This window comes from Pelophylax lessonae, assembly GCF_965119305.1.
Source record: "Pelophylax lessonae genome assembly, chromosome: 3".
Lineage (NCBI taxonomy): Eukaryota > Metazoa > Chordata > Amphibia > Anura > Ranidae > Pelophylax > Pelophylax lessonae.
Genome location: NC_138770.1, coordinates 466,510,561 through 466,526,539, shown reverse-complemented (window position 1 = coordinate 466,526,539; position 15,979 = coordinate 466,510,561). Strand labels below are relative to the sequence as shown.

The 15,979-nt window shown below is 42.0% G+C and overlaps 1 protein-coding gene across 1 annotated transcript in view; it reads left to right on the top strand.

Annotated features, from left to right (window-relative positions):
• The window catches only part of LYST (lysosomal trafficking regulator), a 409,773-nt gene that overhangs the window by 126,113 nt on the left and 267,681 nt on the right, over nt 1-15,979 (top strand). Inside the window, exons 11-15 of the mRNA XM_082252534.1 lie at nt 234-630; nt 4,002-4,143; nt 7,126-7,299; nt 9,702-9,859; nt 9,955-10,145. Coding sequence (XP_082108660.1) covers nt 234-630; nt 4,002-4,143; nt 7,126-7,299; nt 9,702-9,859; nt 9,955-10,145 — 1,062 coding nt within the window. The remainder of the gene's footprint in view (nt 1-233; nt 631-4,001; nt 4,144-7,125; nt 7,300-9,701; nt 9,860-9,954; nt 10,146-15,979) is intronic.

Genomic DNA, 15,979 nt, shown 5'->3' with positions numbered 1-15,979 from the left:
TTCCTGAAAGTATTTATTTGATCACAGTTTTGCAAATATCATGCAACATAACAATTTCAGGAGTCAATGTTTTATTCTACACAGTCTCTGTTTCAGGAATTATATTTTTTTTTATAATTTTAAGTGGGTTTCTAGCAAAAATAATATGCAGAATTTAATGTGTGTGAAATGAAAAAATTGCTCTAGTAGAGAAGCGTTTTAATGCTCTTTATTATGATAATTTTTTGTTTTAGGAGATGCTCTTAAAGGGAATTTTGAATATTACAGAGTCTAACAGCAACATCATACCTCTGAAATACTTGACCTTTCCCCTTCAACAAAGTACAAGTGGAGTGACTGGTACAGCGCAGAAATCTCCTGGCTGTGCCACTGGAAAAATGAGTGGATTCTTCAAAAGAGCTAAAGTTTGGCACAGTAAAGATATGCATGGTGACACCTTACTTTCGTCATGGCACATCGCACCTATCCATTTACCTTTGGTTGGCCAAAACTGTTGGCCGCATATGTCAGATGGATTTAGTTTCACAATGTGGTTGAAAATGGAGTACAGTCTGGACATGGAATATTTGATTAAAGGAAAACACCTTAAAAAAAAGACTAAGATGGTTCCCATTCAAATGCAGAACACAGGTATATCACTGGGCATTATGTCTGCGTTCATTTTAAAATCTATATATACTGTCTATAGACTGCTAGCAATAGGGAGTAATACCGTATTTTCCAGCATATAAGACAACTTTTTAACCTCAAAAAAATCCCCCAAAAATGTGGGGGGGGGGGGGGGTTATTTTATACGCCGAGTATGTAAATCTCAAAGGTAAGGAAGTGTAATCTCTCAAAGCACTGGCTGTCTGTGCCCTATCAATCTCCAATGTAACTTAGTACCTTAAATGTAATCTCTCATAAATCCCCAAGGTACTATAAGTAAGTATATATATATTGTATAAGTCGCGCTAAATTGAAAAATAAACAAATGAATGTCCAACTGTTTAAAGTCCCAAATAACAAAGTGACTGGTGATGTATGAAATCTTGTGCTGCTTCCAAAAGATCCCGTAGGAATTGTGCTTACCAGAACGGCAATTTTAAATTGCAGAATTCATGTGATGAGATGAGTTCACGAGCCCAGGTGATCCAATGGAATTCTAGCGCAAGGAACTCCCAATATTGTGGTCGTGTATCATGTGAAGGAAAAATAATAATCCATAGCGTGATACCATACAAAATAGTCAATAATATAACTGTGTAGGACTACAAATACTGTGAATCCTTCACCAATTGTGCAGCCGTTTACCAAAATGACTAGTGAAAGGGCATGTAATCAAATCAAAAGAAAGGACCGCCACCAGACGTAGAGCCTCTTACCAGATAGATCTTTATAGATGTGTTCTATCCAAGTATAGAAAAGGTGAACCACCACCAGACATAAGGCCTCTTACCAGATGGAAATGAAAAGCCAGCAGAACATTGAATCCACATGCACCAATATCAGCAAGCCACCCAAGAGCGCATAAAGCCTCTTACCAGACCACAAGAAAAATGCTCGATAACACTTGGTATATTTTCCCAATGGAGAGGTAACTTCAAGGTCCCAATGACAATCCGGGCAAATCACTGATAAGTACCACGATGTACCGCTTATTGTGCCTAGGTGGCCTCTCAGACCCCCTATGCCACAAGCTGAGCCACTGTGTTTCTCAGGGTTGCAACGCCAGACCAGCCAGCATGTCACATTCCTGCGCCCAGCAAGAGTAACTGTGAGGGGTTGGTTACGGTGTTCAGGCACCAGCAACAACAAAGTCGCAATTTTTGGCACCTAGAAAGACTCTGACCATGGATTCAAATACTATACTATATACTAATACTAATTACTATAAGTAAGTATTATCGGTAGTTGTAATCTCTCAAGGTGCTGGCTGTGTGGAAATCCTGTACCGGTATACCGTATGTACCGTAGCTTAGGCTACATACAGTGTACCGCGCTGAGCCAATCACGGTAAGCGATGTTTTCTATTATTGAATGCAAAGCCTGCTCGGATTGGCGGAGTCTGAGAGCGTAACATCAGCCTGCCTCTCCGACTCCACCAATCCGAGCAGGCGTTGCATTCAATAATGGAATACATCGCTCACTGTGATTGGCTCAGCGCGGTGTACTGTATGCAGCCGTAGCTATGGTATAGGCAGGATTCCCGCACAGCCAGCGCCTTGAGAGATTAAATCTACCGGTAATACTTACGGTACCTTGGAGATATGAGTGATTACATTTACAGTACTTGCAGTACCTTGGAGATTAATAGGGCACAGACAGCCAGCGCTTTGAGAGGTTATATCTAACACTTTCTTACAGTACCTTGGAGATATATGAGAGATCTGAGAAATCTGATGTTTTTAAATGGTGTTGCCTTGCTTCGGAAGGGGAGTAGTCTTATACCGCGAGTATAGCCCAAAACCTATGTTTTCACTTGAAAATTAGGGAGGTTGTCTTATACACCCAGTCATCTTGTACGCCGGAAAATATGGTATATGTAAATCCCATACAAATTGTAAGTCAGAACTTCAGCATCAGAACACAAACTCCTTATATTACACCATGTGTTAAAATTAAAGCAAAAGCATATAAAAAGTAAAAAAAAAAAAAAAAATAGTCATGTGTTAAGTTTGATATATTTGACTAATAGTAGTGATTTAAAATAATCAAGTGAGAAAATCCTCATTTGCAACAATCTGATATGAAAATGAATGACGCTACAGAAATAAGGGAAAAGCACACTCACCAGAACATAAACTTCTATAAAATGTGTGATCGCTTTATAAAATGTAAAACGTCATGTTTGTTAGTTTTGCTTTTTTTGTGAAAAGGGAATGACTATAATTATCTTCTGGATTAGTCAGATTTGTCTATAAAATACGATAATTAAGAAACATGTCACTGTACTAGATTTTTTTATTATTATTGTATTTATTTAGCATTTCTAAGTAACTGTGCTTTTTAATGCTTTTTTTTTTAAATTGATTTTCCAATCTAAATGTACAAATACACACAAGACCACAACCACAAATAACTAGAAAGAGAGAAAGTGGGGGGGGGGAAAGGTCCTTAAGGAAAGTTGTTAAAATAAGTAAAGTAAATACCACCTACACATTCAGAATAAGTACATAAAATAGTTTGAAACTGTTTGCCATATACAACTCTTTGTTCATATAAATTATTTTCTGCCGGAGACAAAAATAAGTGAAACTAGTTAAACCTCTATTTAAAAAAATAACACAACTGTGCTATTTATGCTACTGGTAGTAACAAAAAAGAAAGCAAACTGAGTAAACCGAAGACTTGATATCATTTTATCCTGGCAGCACATTTTGTAAACCACAGGTTTCCCCACAGTTGTGATGCTGACCATAGACCTACAGATGTCTTTTCCAGATGGCAGATGGAGGAAGATATTTAACTGTTCTCTGTAGTATTTGGATCTGCCGCTTTTTCTCCCTGCAGCTTGACTAATGCATTGAAGCTGCCTATGTTTGATTAAACATTAACATTAAAAATTCTAATTGCCAGGATGTCTCTGTCTGCAATACTAGTTTCACGGACCTGGAACAAGTATGCAGCAGCATTAGTCAAAGATGGACTCCATTCCTAATCTGCCTTATCATCATGACAGCCAGGCAGCTATCATTTACTGTAAAAACGTTGGCTATGACAACAAACCTACTTCTCTTAAGAATCCTGTAACCTGTCCTCACACCTATATTCCCTATTGTGTCTTTTTCTTCTAGATAAATTCATTTACACTGCACTAATCATGTTGCCATGCAAATTTATATGCTGGTTTTTTTTTTTGGTTTTTTTTTTAGCATTAAAATTAATTTTGTTCAGTTTTAAACATGCAGGCGTAGGGTTTTTCATCTCTTACCAAGAACTGCGTTTATGCTCGACACTTATAAAATGAAATGTGTTAGAGGGTTTTTTTTAGTTTTTTTTCTAAATTTCTTTATTTGCAGAAGCGGACAATGCCATTGGACTAGATAGTTCCAGCAATGACAGACTTGTAGACAATGGTTGCATACATCTGCTTTCCATGGGTTCTAAAGTACTGATGATGCAGATCTGGGTTTGCATGACAACAGGACGGCTTATTTTCAGGTACTTGAGTTTATTTGTTATAAGTTTACCTTAACTTAAAACACAAATGAAATAATGCAGCCCATCTGTCATTAGTTGAGGTGGCTCGAATTTATTTTCTTAGACTTTTTCCTTTATTTTAACCTTGTGATCCTTCCACGATCATTGTACTATGGTGACAATGCTCATTCACTGTACTGTATCAATGGAGGGAGCAGTGTTGTCATTCTAGGCTGCTCCTCCTGATGTGGTTTACAGAACACCTTGCCTTCATTTAATCTCCTTAACATGGTAGTGTTCTGTAGTGCACAGTGGCGAACCAAATAGGGCTGATAACGTTGCTTGAGATTTCAGTGCAGCAAAGGCAGATTGTAATTTCTCCCAATGCAATGTTTAAATAATTTGCACAACCCTGTACATTAATCCCATAATTGAATCCATAATTCTAAATTATATTAATGCGACTTTTATGTAACATATTAAATGGTAAAGAATGTTTTTCAATTAAAAATGTGTGCAGCACAGTGGCTTAGTGCTTAGAACTTACTATCTTGCAGTACGGGGGTCCCAGGTTTGAATCCAGGTCAGTCCATCTAAATTGAGTTTGCATGTTCTCTCTAAGCTTGCGTAGGTTACCACAGGTACCTTTGTTTCCCCCCCACACTCTAAAGACTTTCTGGTAGGGTCATTTTCTCCTTTCCAAATTGTCCCATGGGTGTATGTATATGAAATGGGGACCCTAAATTTAAGGTCCTTGAGGGCAGGGACTGATGTGACTGCACAGAATGTAAAGTGCTGCATAAATTGTTGCTGCCATATAAACACCTGTAATAAATAAAATAAGAAATACAGTTGTGCTCAAAATGTATAATTTGGCAGAAATAATGACATTTTGCATTAATATTGAAAATGGCTTAACATACCAAAGAACTGTCTTTATTTAAGGATAGTGATCATATGAAGCCATTTATTATCTTGTAGTTGTTTGGCTCCTTTTGAAATCCTAACAGAAATCAGCCACATGGCTCTGTTCAAACTTTACATACCCTGGAATGTTTAGCCTTGGTACAGACACACAAGGGGACATACAGGTTAAAATGGCAATTAAAGGTTAATTTCCCACATCTGTGCCTTTTTTTTAAATTGCAATTAGTGTCTGTGTATAAATAGATAATAAGTTTAAGCTTTCATATGGATGCACTGAGCAGTCTAGATACTGTGCCAAGGGGAGCAGAAAAGAGCTGTAAAAAGACCTGTGTAACAAGGTAATGGAACTTTATAAAGATGGAAAAGGATATAAAAAGATATTCAAAACTTTGAATATGCCAGTCAGTACTTTTCAATCACTTATTAAGAAGTGCAAAATTCAGGGATCTCTTGATACCAAGCCAAGGTTAGGTAGACAGAGAAAAAGAAAGAAAGATTGCAGCCACAACTGCCAGAATAAGAGTTCGGGATGAAAAAAAAAAACTCACAGGTAACCTCAGGAGAGATACAGGCTGCTCTGGAAAAGACGGTGTGGTTGTTTTAAGGAGCACAATACGACAATACTGTGACACAAATGAGCTGCATAGTCAAGTTGCTGCATAGTCAAGAGGCCTTTATTGTGCCAATGCCACAAAGTCTGGTAACAACATGCCAGACAACACCTTAACACGCCTCACAGCTTCCGGCACACTTATCTGGATTAACCAGACCAAAATAGAGCTTTATGGTCACAACCATAAGCGCTATGTTTGGAGAGGGGTCATCAATGCCTATAGTGACAGGAATGCCATCCCCACTGTGAAGCATGGTGGTGGGTCTCTGATATTTTGGGAATGTGTAAGCTCTAAAGGCATGGGAATCTTGTGAAAATTGATGGCACACTTGGACTTTCCAGCATGATGATTACCTTAAGTACAAGGCCAAGTTGACCCTCCATTGAGCCACTCTTGGGAGATCTCAAACATGCTGTTCATGCAAGACGACCAAAGGCTTTGTATGACCTGGAGGCACTTTACCAAGATGAATGGGCAGCTAATTGGCCTTAGTTAATCATATGGTACAAATGTGCTGTGCTTGGCCCTGTATGATCACTGTGACCAACCACACCTAGCAAGATGATAGTATACAATGAATGGCATAAAAAGGAAGCCATGCATTGTTTACAACAGTCATGTGATCTGATGTACACTGATCAGTTATCCAATGGAAACGACGGGTGACATATCGGGCCGGAGTGCGGCCCGTTCTCAGAAGGATGTGCTATGATGTCATCCCAGAACAATAGGGTTCCTGCCCAACCGTCATTTTAACAGATGTTAACATAACACTTTCAATGGTATATTATAGAGACCAAAAGAGAGCACGTAACATAAGTTCTTGTTTGGGTTGTCACCTTTTGCTTCCCTGTAATGGCTTCCAGAGTAACGATGGCCATACGCGCAAAGATACTTTTTTTACCTTAACCTGCAGAATGTAACGGATTTCTCCATCCATGTAGTGTGGATGGATGATTCTCCTGCTGTGGCTATTGGCTGTCCAAATACCCAAACAATGCCTGCATCTGATTGGATGCAGGCGCTGTTTGACTGACCACTTTCCGCTTGGCTTTTTTGATCTTTGAATCAAATTCTCTCTTGAGAGTGTGCTATAAGAGCCACCCACAGAGCGAAATTTGCTTTGTGTATAGCCAGCTTAATAAGTGTTCGTCTTTGTCCTAGAGACATTTAAAGAAAATTTGCCAAACGCTAATGTTAACGTTTTATGTGAACAGCTGGGTTCTTTTCAGTACATAAAAATGAGTTTAACATATCAGTAACAATGTAAAATATGCACTCTGTACAAATACTTTTTTTTTTTTTTTTTTAATGCTCCCTGCAGATTGTCTTACGTTAGACTTTGCTGAACTATAAAACAGCTCATCTAATAGGATTTAAAAACAATAGTCTGATAAAATAAAATGATGAACTGCCAAGAGTCGGGATCTCTTATGATTGTAAAATGTTCTCTGTTTTACAGGATGTGCACGCATGTAAATGATGACTTAAAATGCATTCTTCTGGCACAAGCTGAAACACAAGAAAATGTTTTCCATCCTGGAAATTGGCAGCATTTGGCTTTCACATACAAAGAGCTGTCTGAAAGTAAGAATAAAGTCTACAGCAAAATACTGATGTGGGTCTCTGGACAAAGGTATGTTGCAGGTTTTTGGTAGTGAGATATATACACTCACTGGGCACTTTATTAGGTACACCTGTTCAATTTCTTGGTAAGATAAATTGCTAATTAGCCAATCACATGGCAGCGACTCAATGCATTTAGGCATCTAGACTTGCTGAAGGCGACTTACTGAAGTTCAAGCCGAGCATCAGAATAGGGAAGAAAGTGGATTTAAGGGATTTTGAAGGTAGCATGGTTATTGGTGCCAGACGAGCTTGTCTGAGTATTTAAAAACTGCTGATCTACTGGGGTTTGCATGCACAACCATATCTAGGGTTTACAGAAACTGGTCCGAAAAAGAGAAAATATCCAGTGAGTGGCAGTTATGTAGACAAAAATGCCCTGTTGATGTCAGAGGAGAATGGGCAGACTGGTTTGAGATAGAAAGGCAACAGAAACTCCAATAACCACTTGTTACAACTAAGGTACGCAGAATATCATCTCTGAATGCACAACACATCAAACCTTGAAGCAGAAGACCACAGCAGTTGCCACCCCTGTCAGCTAAGAACAGAAAGCTGAGGCTACAATTCGCACAGGCTCATTCCACCTGTGGTGGAATGGGAGATTCGCATCATGGATGTGCAGCCGACAAATCGGCAGCAACTTCGTAATGCTATCATGTCAATATGGACCAAAATCTCTGAGGAATGTTTCCAACACCTAGTTGAATCTATGCCACGAAGAATTAAGGCAAAATGAGGTTCAACCTGGTACTAGCAAGATGTACCTAATAAAGTGGACAGTGAGTGTATGTACAAAAATATATAACCCTTCTCTTGTTTTAAGAGTTATTGTAGGAAGAAGTATTCAGGAATATGGTTGATACCACTATAGTTATAGTTGATCATGTCTCTTGGGGTGTATGCTTTCTGCTTGTGGTTCTGCCATGGTGTGTACTTAATGTGTAGCATCTACTTCTGGAAAAGAATGGTTTAAATTGGTTGATAGATTTTTTTTTGAAGCTGAATTCCAAGTACACAGTAAATCTACAAGGATGTAAAGTAAATGGTACTGATACTAAATATCAACCTATTATTTAAACACATAATTTTACATGCCTGTTTTTAACCATTTCCGCAAACTGATGTACCTGTACGTTGGCTTGAAGAAGTGGTTGTACCCAGATGATGCCTGCCGGCATCAACCCGGTACCATTTTTTAGAGCAGGCAATCGGCTTTCAGGAAATAACAACCAATGTGGGCTATTATTTACGCCCCCACTTTCCGCGGTTCTGCCTGGGTCTCTCCCGTCCCTCCTGGAGACCCGAGCAACCAGCCAGCACATCCACCGACTGGTTGGAGTCTCAAATGAAGCTCGATTCAGATTCGATCCGTTCTCCGATCATGTAACCCGAAAACGATGTCACTTCCGGTTTACTCTGCTGCCAATGGCGCTGATTTCAACAAAGTGTCAGTATTCATTTTTTTTTACTGACAGCAGTAAAACTGGTAATATATTTGTATTTTTCTTTAAAAAAAAAAAAAAAAAGTGTTAAATATAAATGAAATTAATAGGAAAAAATAATTTTTTTTAGCACCTCCATCCCTGTAAGCTCACGCACGAAAGAAACTGCATACGTAAGTAGTGTTTGCAAATGAAAACTGTGTTGCAATCACACATGGGAGGTATCGTCACGATCGTCGGAGCGAGAGCAATAATTCTAGAAAGAGACCACCTCTGTAACAATAAACTGGTAACCGTTAAAATCTATGGAGATTTTTAGGTACTGTAGTTTGTCGCCATTCCACGAGTGTGTGCAACTTTACACAGGTTCGGTTTCTATTTACTCGGCGTGACCTTTTCACAATATACAAAAAAATTGGGCTAACTTTATGGTTTAGTTTTTTAAATTCAGTGAAATATTTTCTTTTCAAAAAAATTGTGTTTGAAAGATCGCTGCGTAATGACAAAAAAATATTAGACTGCCATTTTATTCTCCACAGTCTTAAAAATCTATATGTTTAGGGGTTCTAAGTAATTTTCTAGCAAAAAAAACTGACTTAACTTGCAAACAACGTGTCAGAAATAGGCTTGGTCCTTAAGTGGTTAATTTGTTAAACATGTGTGAAATAATTCCATAGTACAGCAGCTTTTAAAAAAAAATGCATCATCCTATGTTTGGCTGTTGATTTATAACCAGAAAATTGGAAGCTGATAATTTTATCATGTAAATAACTAAAGGGGTCTTGTCACAGGCTAGTTTTGCAATTAGTAGGGCAAATGAACATGAAAAGCAGTCACCTGGTTAAGGTACACAGGCTGCTTATAAAAGAACACTATTCATTCTATGCATTTAGGAAATATTATTGCAAGCAGTATGTGTTTGTTCATATTTCATTTAGTCTGTTCTTAATATTACTTTGTATAACAGGAAAGCTGAAGTCGCTGTAGAATATAATCCTCCGCGGAAAGGAAGCTTATCATCTGACAGCAACAGAACATTTTGTATGGTTGGACATCAAACATCTCAAGAAGATACCATTGCCGTAGCAGGACAGATGAGTTTGGGAAATTTGCTGCTATTTAATGGTGAATCTGCTGCTTAAAAAAAATAAAGGAAGATTTGTGCTTTAATGTGCTTTTCACAATAAATACCTAATCGGAAATGGTTTATTTATTTTTAGGTCCAAGTCTTGGAGCAGAAGAAGCATTTGATCTTTATTGTCAAGGTCCAGATTTTACATCATTAATGACTTGCAAGTATGGAAACAGTAATACTGATCATTGCAAATACATTTCCAGAGAAATTCTTCAGGATGAACAAATCTGTGAATTTTTAATAAAAAGCAGAGGAAGTGACATGAGCTTGTTGGCAGTAAGTGTTTTTTTTTAACTTATTATGGATTTTACTGTTGTTCTGAAGATCTGTTTTTCTTATATCTTTTATTAGAAATGTTTTTGTTGGAAAGAATGTAGAGCCTTTATAATCAACAGCCACAAAATTTGCAGTTGAAGAATGCTACCACATGATTATCTATTGACACCCATATACAAACAATAGCATTTAGTGTCATGCGTTTCAACCCTAATTAAAGTACCTAAAGTTAGTAAATAAAGGTTGTATAGGAGGTTGTAGAAAGGGAAGAATAGAGAGGATAAAGAGGGGATTGGGTATAAGAAGTAAAAAGGGAAGGGGGGAGGAGGAGAGGAAGATGTCACCAGGGACCCTTTGCAGCTATCCAGGGATAACTGGGGAGTAGACCATGTAGCAATTCAAGGAGGCGGCGATCAAAATCAGCTGTTGTAGTGAGTAACCTATGGATCCCATGACATTGTGGAAGTTGGCATGGGGCCTTGCAATTTCGCTGTTAATTTCTTGTTAAGTAATATCCATTGTATTCTGGATTTAACCTTTTGTCACCTATAAGGTCCTCTGAAAGCCATAGTTTAGTAATTCTCTGTTTCACATGAGTCGTAAGTGTGAATTGGTGCTTTGAAATACCAGGGGATTCCAATTTTGAAGAGCTTCATATGGGTTCTTAGTTAGTGTTTGCTGCAAAAGACTACACACGATTTTGTACACTTGTGACCACAGGCTGTAAACGACAGGACATGCCCACCAGGTGTGTGAAAATGTGCAAATGTCCGAGCAGCTTTGAAAGAAGGTACATGAACTGCTGTGTTTAACCACTTTAATACAGGGCACTTCCCTCCCTTCCTGCCCAGGCCAATTTTCCCCTTTTAGCGCTGTTGCATTTTGAATGACAATTGCGCGGTCATGCAACACTATACCTACACCAAATTTATGTCATTTTCCCCCCACAAATAGAGCTTTCTTTTGGTGGTATTTGATCACCTGTGGGTTTTTTCCTTTTTGCTAAACAAATAAAAAAAGACCGAAAAGTTTGAAAAAAAAAAAAGTTTTTTTGTTTGTTATACAATTTTGTAAATAAATAAGTTTTTTCCTGCACTGATGAGCACTGATGAGACTGCCCTGACAGGCACTGATGGGGTGGCACTGATGGAGTGGCACTGATGGGGTGGCACTGATGGGGTGGCACTGATGGGGTGGCACTGATGGGGTGGCACTGATGGGGTGGCACTGATGAGGCGGCACTGATAGGCGGCACTGATAGGTAGCACAGATATGCAGCATTGGTGGGCACTGATAGGCGGCACTGCTGGGCGCTGATAGGCGGCATTGATGGACACTGATAGGTGGCATTGACGGGCACTGATAGGTGGCACTGACGGGCACTGATAGGCAGCACTGATGGGCACTGATAGGCGGCACTGATGGGCACTTGTGGGCAGCACTGATAGGGAGGACACTGGCGGGCAGCACTGATGGGGAGGGCAATGGGGGGCTCCCTGAGACCTGATTGCCATCCCTGGTGGCCATAGTGGACATCCCTGGGGTCATAGTGGGCATCCCTGGGGTCATAGTGGGCATCCCTGGTGGATCTAGTGGCATCCCCCCCCCCCCCGAGTGTCTGCACTGGTAATCAATGATCTGATTACCAGTGCCGACCCCCCCTGTCAGGGGAGCCGCCGATCGGCGCTCCTTTACTCGTGCCTGTCAGGCACGAACTAAGGAAAGCCGATCAACGGCTGTTCCTGTTTACGATGTGACCAGCCGTGATTGGACACGGCTGATCACATGGTAAAGAGCTACGTCAGTAGTCTCTTTACCGAGATCGGAGATACAGGGTGTCAGACTGACACCTCGCATCACCGATCGCCGCTCTGCGCGCCCCCGGGGAGCGCCCAGAGCTGTGTTATCCTGCCGCCGTCCTATAACGTCCGGTCAGGATAACACAACCACATTCCCGCCATCATTTGCCTATAGGGCGGGCGGGAAGTGGTTAACGTGCCCTAACCAACTAGGTATCATATACAGTCAGTGCAGCACTTTATTCATTTCTATAGCTTAAACATTTCCGGAGCATGATTCAGTGGTGTCCCAGTTTTGGGCCCAGCCTTCTATGAAGGTACGCTTTACATATTGCTTCCAGCACCCTTGCTAAAACACTGCATAAAGTGTAAAAAAAAAAAACAAACACTTTTTGGGTTAAATTTCCTTGGATGCCATATTTCATTATCCTGCCGACATAATGCCATGGAATGGTAAATTCTCCAAATGTTTCGAGAATGCACTGTAGTACTCTATTGGAAGCATCTTTTCAGTAAGACCTGAGCAAATCCACATTGGAGGATGAAGCACCTTTGCTTAAGTGCCATGGGTAGAAGATGGGATAAAAATGAGTATATCATCTAACATTTGTCAACTACAGGAGAATTTTTTATTTTTTTTAACACATGAAACTCCTATTGTTAAAGTGGTTCTACAGGCAGAAGGTTTTTTATTTTAATGCATTCTATGCATTAAGATTAAAAAAACCTTCAGTGTGCAGCAGACCCACACAGTTACCTGAGCTCCATCTCAACCCAGCAATGTTGCACGAGAACCTCTGCTGTCTGGGACTCTCCCTCCTGATTGGCTGAAACACAGCAGTGGGCGCCATTGGCTCACACTTATGTCAATGAAAGTCTGTGAGCCAATGAGCAGAGAGGAGGAGGGGCCAAGCCAGGGCTCCTGTCCGAATGGACGCACAGCGCATTGGCTCAGCTCAGGTGCCCCCATAGCAAGCTGCTTGCTGTGGGGGCACTCGGCAGGAGGGAGGGGCCTGGAGCGCCAGAAAGGGACTCGAGAAGAGGAGGATCCAGGCTGCTCTGTGAAAAAACGACTGCACAGAGCAGGTAAGTATGACATGTTTGTGCTTTTTTTTTTTTTTTATGTAATCTTTGCAAAAAAAAAAAAAAAAAGACATGTTGGTCAACAACATTGTAACTGATGGGGGGCACCCCTGGTTTGACCAAGGGGTTTCCATATGCAAAAATGTAGGCTATACAAAACATAGGACCTATGTTGAAGGCCAACTTTAGGACTCCAGGGTGTCCTACCATGACCTATCCCCGCGGCGAACCCACCGGTCTCGCCACCGGAGGAGAAGGGTTATGAGGCCTCCATCAAAGATCCATTCAGGTGCAAAACCACCAGGGCTCACCCCAGGCCCACCCAGGGCGAACACCCAACCAGTATAGCAGAACCATAGGTCAAATAAGTAATCTATTGTAGTAGACTTAGCATAAAGGGAAAAGGAACATAAATGTATACATATAACAATTAACAAATAATGTACAATACGATCGCCTACGTAGATCGAACTATTGGAAAATAAAAAACTTTGCATAGGAGCTGGAAAACTGTGTTCAGGCAATGGCAACACAATTCAAGTAGGTAATTTCAAAGAGGGTTCTGCAAGCTTCAACAAAGCGACTTCCAGGCTAGACGGCACTGGGTTGGGATCAGCAGTGTGTTCCAACCAAGGGGCCCAAATACTTGTAAAGTGCTCACGTCTGTCCTTGCACGTCACCGCCCACTCTTCTGCTTCCTTGATCTCAGCCACTTTCTTATGCCACTCCTTTCTAGTGGGCACCTGTGGACATTTCCAGTATATAGGGATAAGTCTTTTAGCTGCATTCAGGAGGTGCAGTAGTAAGTTTTTTTTCATACTGGTAAGCGGGAGGAGGAAGTGAGTTGGGGACATCAGGATATTGACTCCGAGCTTCTTTTATCTGAGTTTTAACATCTAACCAGAAAGGTTACATCCCAGGACAGTCAAAGGTGTATAAGTGTGCCCTTCTGTCCGCATCCATGCCAGCAACGATCTGTGACCGAGGGGTAGTTACGTGACAGAATCGCCAGTACCTGATACCATGTCAAGAGCTTTTAATTTGTCTTTTGAGTCTTGGATTCTATTGAGCTAGAGCAGTGGTTCTTAACCTTGTTGGAGGTACTGAACCCCACCAGTTTCATATGCGCATTCACCGAACCCTTCTTAATTGGAAAAATAAAATATGATTTTTTTCAAATTCAAAACATAGGTATATATTATTTTAGGTATATATTTATACTTAGGTGCACAAAATGAACAAAACCATTAAGAACAAAGAACAAAAACATTAAGACATGATTTTCACACAAAAACATAATAATAAATATTTACTGCAAATTAGTGTGACTTCTGCTGTTGTCTTTCAGAGACCAGTTCAGAAATGTGCGGCTTTATCTTAGCAAGTGCCACTCTCATGTCATTATCATGTCTCATGTCACCTCACCCTGGCCTGCTGTAAGGGGGGATCTATATAAGGGACGGGACCTCACCTCACCCTGGCCTGCTGTAAGGGGGGAGATCTATATGGGGGATGGGACCTCACCTCACCCTGGCCTGCTGTAAGGGGGGATCTATATGGGGGACCAGGTCCCCCATATAGATCCCCCCTTACAGCAGGCCAGGGTGAGGTCCCCTATATAGATCCCAGGTCCCCCATATAGATCCCCCCTTACAGCAGGCCAGGGTGAGGTGAGGTCCCATCCCCCATATAGATCTCCCCCCCCTTACAGCAGGACAGGATGAGGTGAGGTCCGGACCCTGGCCTGCTGTAGGGGGGATCTATATGGGGGACCCCAGAGTGACCTAACCTCACCCTGGCCTGCTGTAAGGGGGGATCTATATGGGGGACCCCAGAGTGACCTAACCTCACCCTGGCCTGTTGTAGGGGGGGATCTATATGGGGGACCTCACCTCACCCTGGTCTACTGTAAGGGAGGATCTATATGGGGGATCATGTCCCCCATATAGATCCCCCCTTACAGCAGGCCAGGGTGAGGTGAGGTCCCGTCCCCCATTTAGATCTCCCCCCTTACAGCAGGCCAGGTTCCCCATAAAATAGATCCCCTTTACATAGTCTTCTCAGTGTTCTCACACAGTCAGTCAGACAGTCAGTGACTAGACTAGTACAGCCAGTACTACTCCAGTCCTACCTTTTTTTCACCTGTGTCCGGACTCCGGATCACAGGCTAGGTTTTCCTCCTGCAGGCTGCAGCACCACTGTCACCACTGGCTCTCTGGCCTCTCACCTGCCGGCTTGTTCTGCTGCTGCGTCTGCCTAGCCTGGTGGTTCTCTCCCGCGCTGCGCTGGGCGGCCGCTGCACGGGTTAGTCCCTCCCCCCAGACACTCCCTCTCTGCACCGCACGCCTGGCCTGTCTCCCCCCCCCCCCACCACCACAGTGGGCGACACTGGCTCCGGCTGGATCGGATTCGGCCGGGAGCCAAGCTGCACAGCCAGCAGTGAGAGTGAGCCAGGGGCAGAGAGCGCTGCGAGTGCGAGCAGACTCAGCGGGCGGCGGCGGCCAGCCTATCATGACAGAGTGAGTGACATGACACTGCGGAGCGGATAAGCCCCCCCCCCCCCAGATGTTGCGCCCGGTGCGGCCGGCCCCCCCTGCACCCCCCATACTACGCCACTGGATGTTATGGATTTCCATGATGACGGCGCGGAGCAGGAGCGGAAGGACATGCCCGAAACTGGAGAAATAGTCCCTGACAGCAAAGTGGTACTAGCGGAGGGTGTGCCGAACCCTCGAGACTGACCCACCGAACCCCTGGGGTTCGATCGAACCCAGGTTAAGAACCACTGAGCTAGAGTATGTGAGTTTGCATATGGTGTGATATTTGTTCAATTGATAATTCCGTCTCAAAGTCACGCTCCCACTTTTAATAAAAGGTGGTTTTGCCCTCATGGGGGTTGACCCCAAAAGCTTGTAGAGTACAGAAATCAAGTGAGGCATTGGCTCCTTTTTC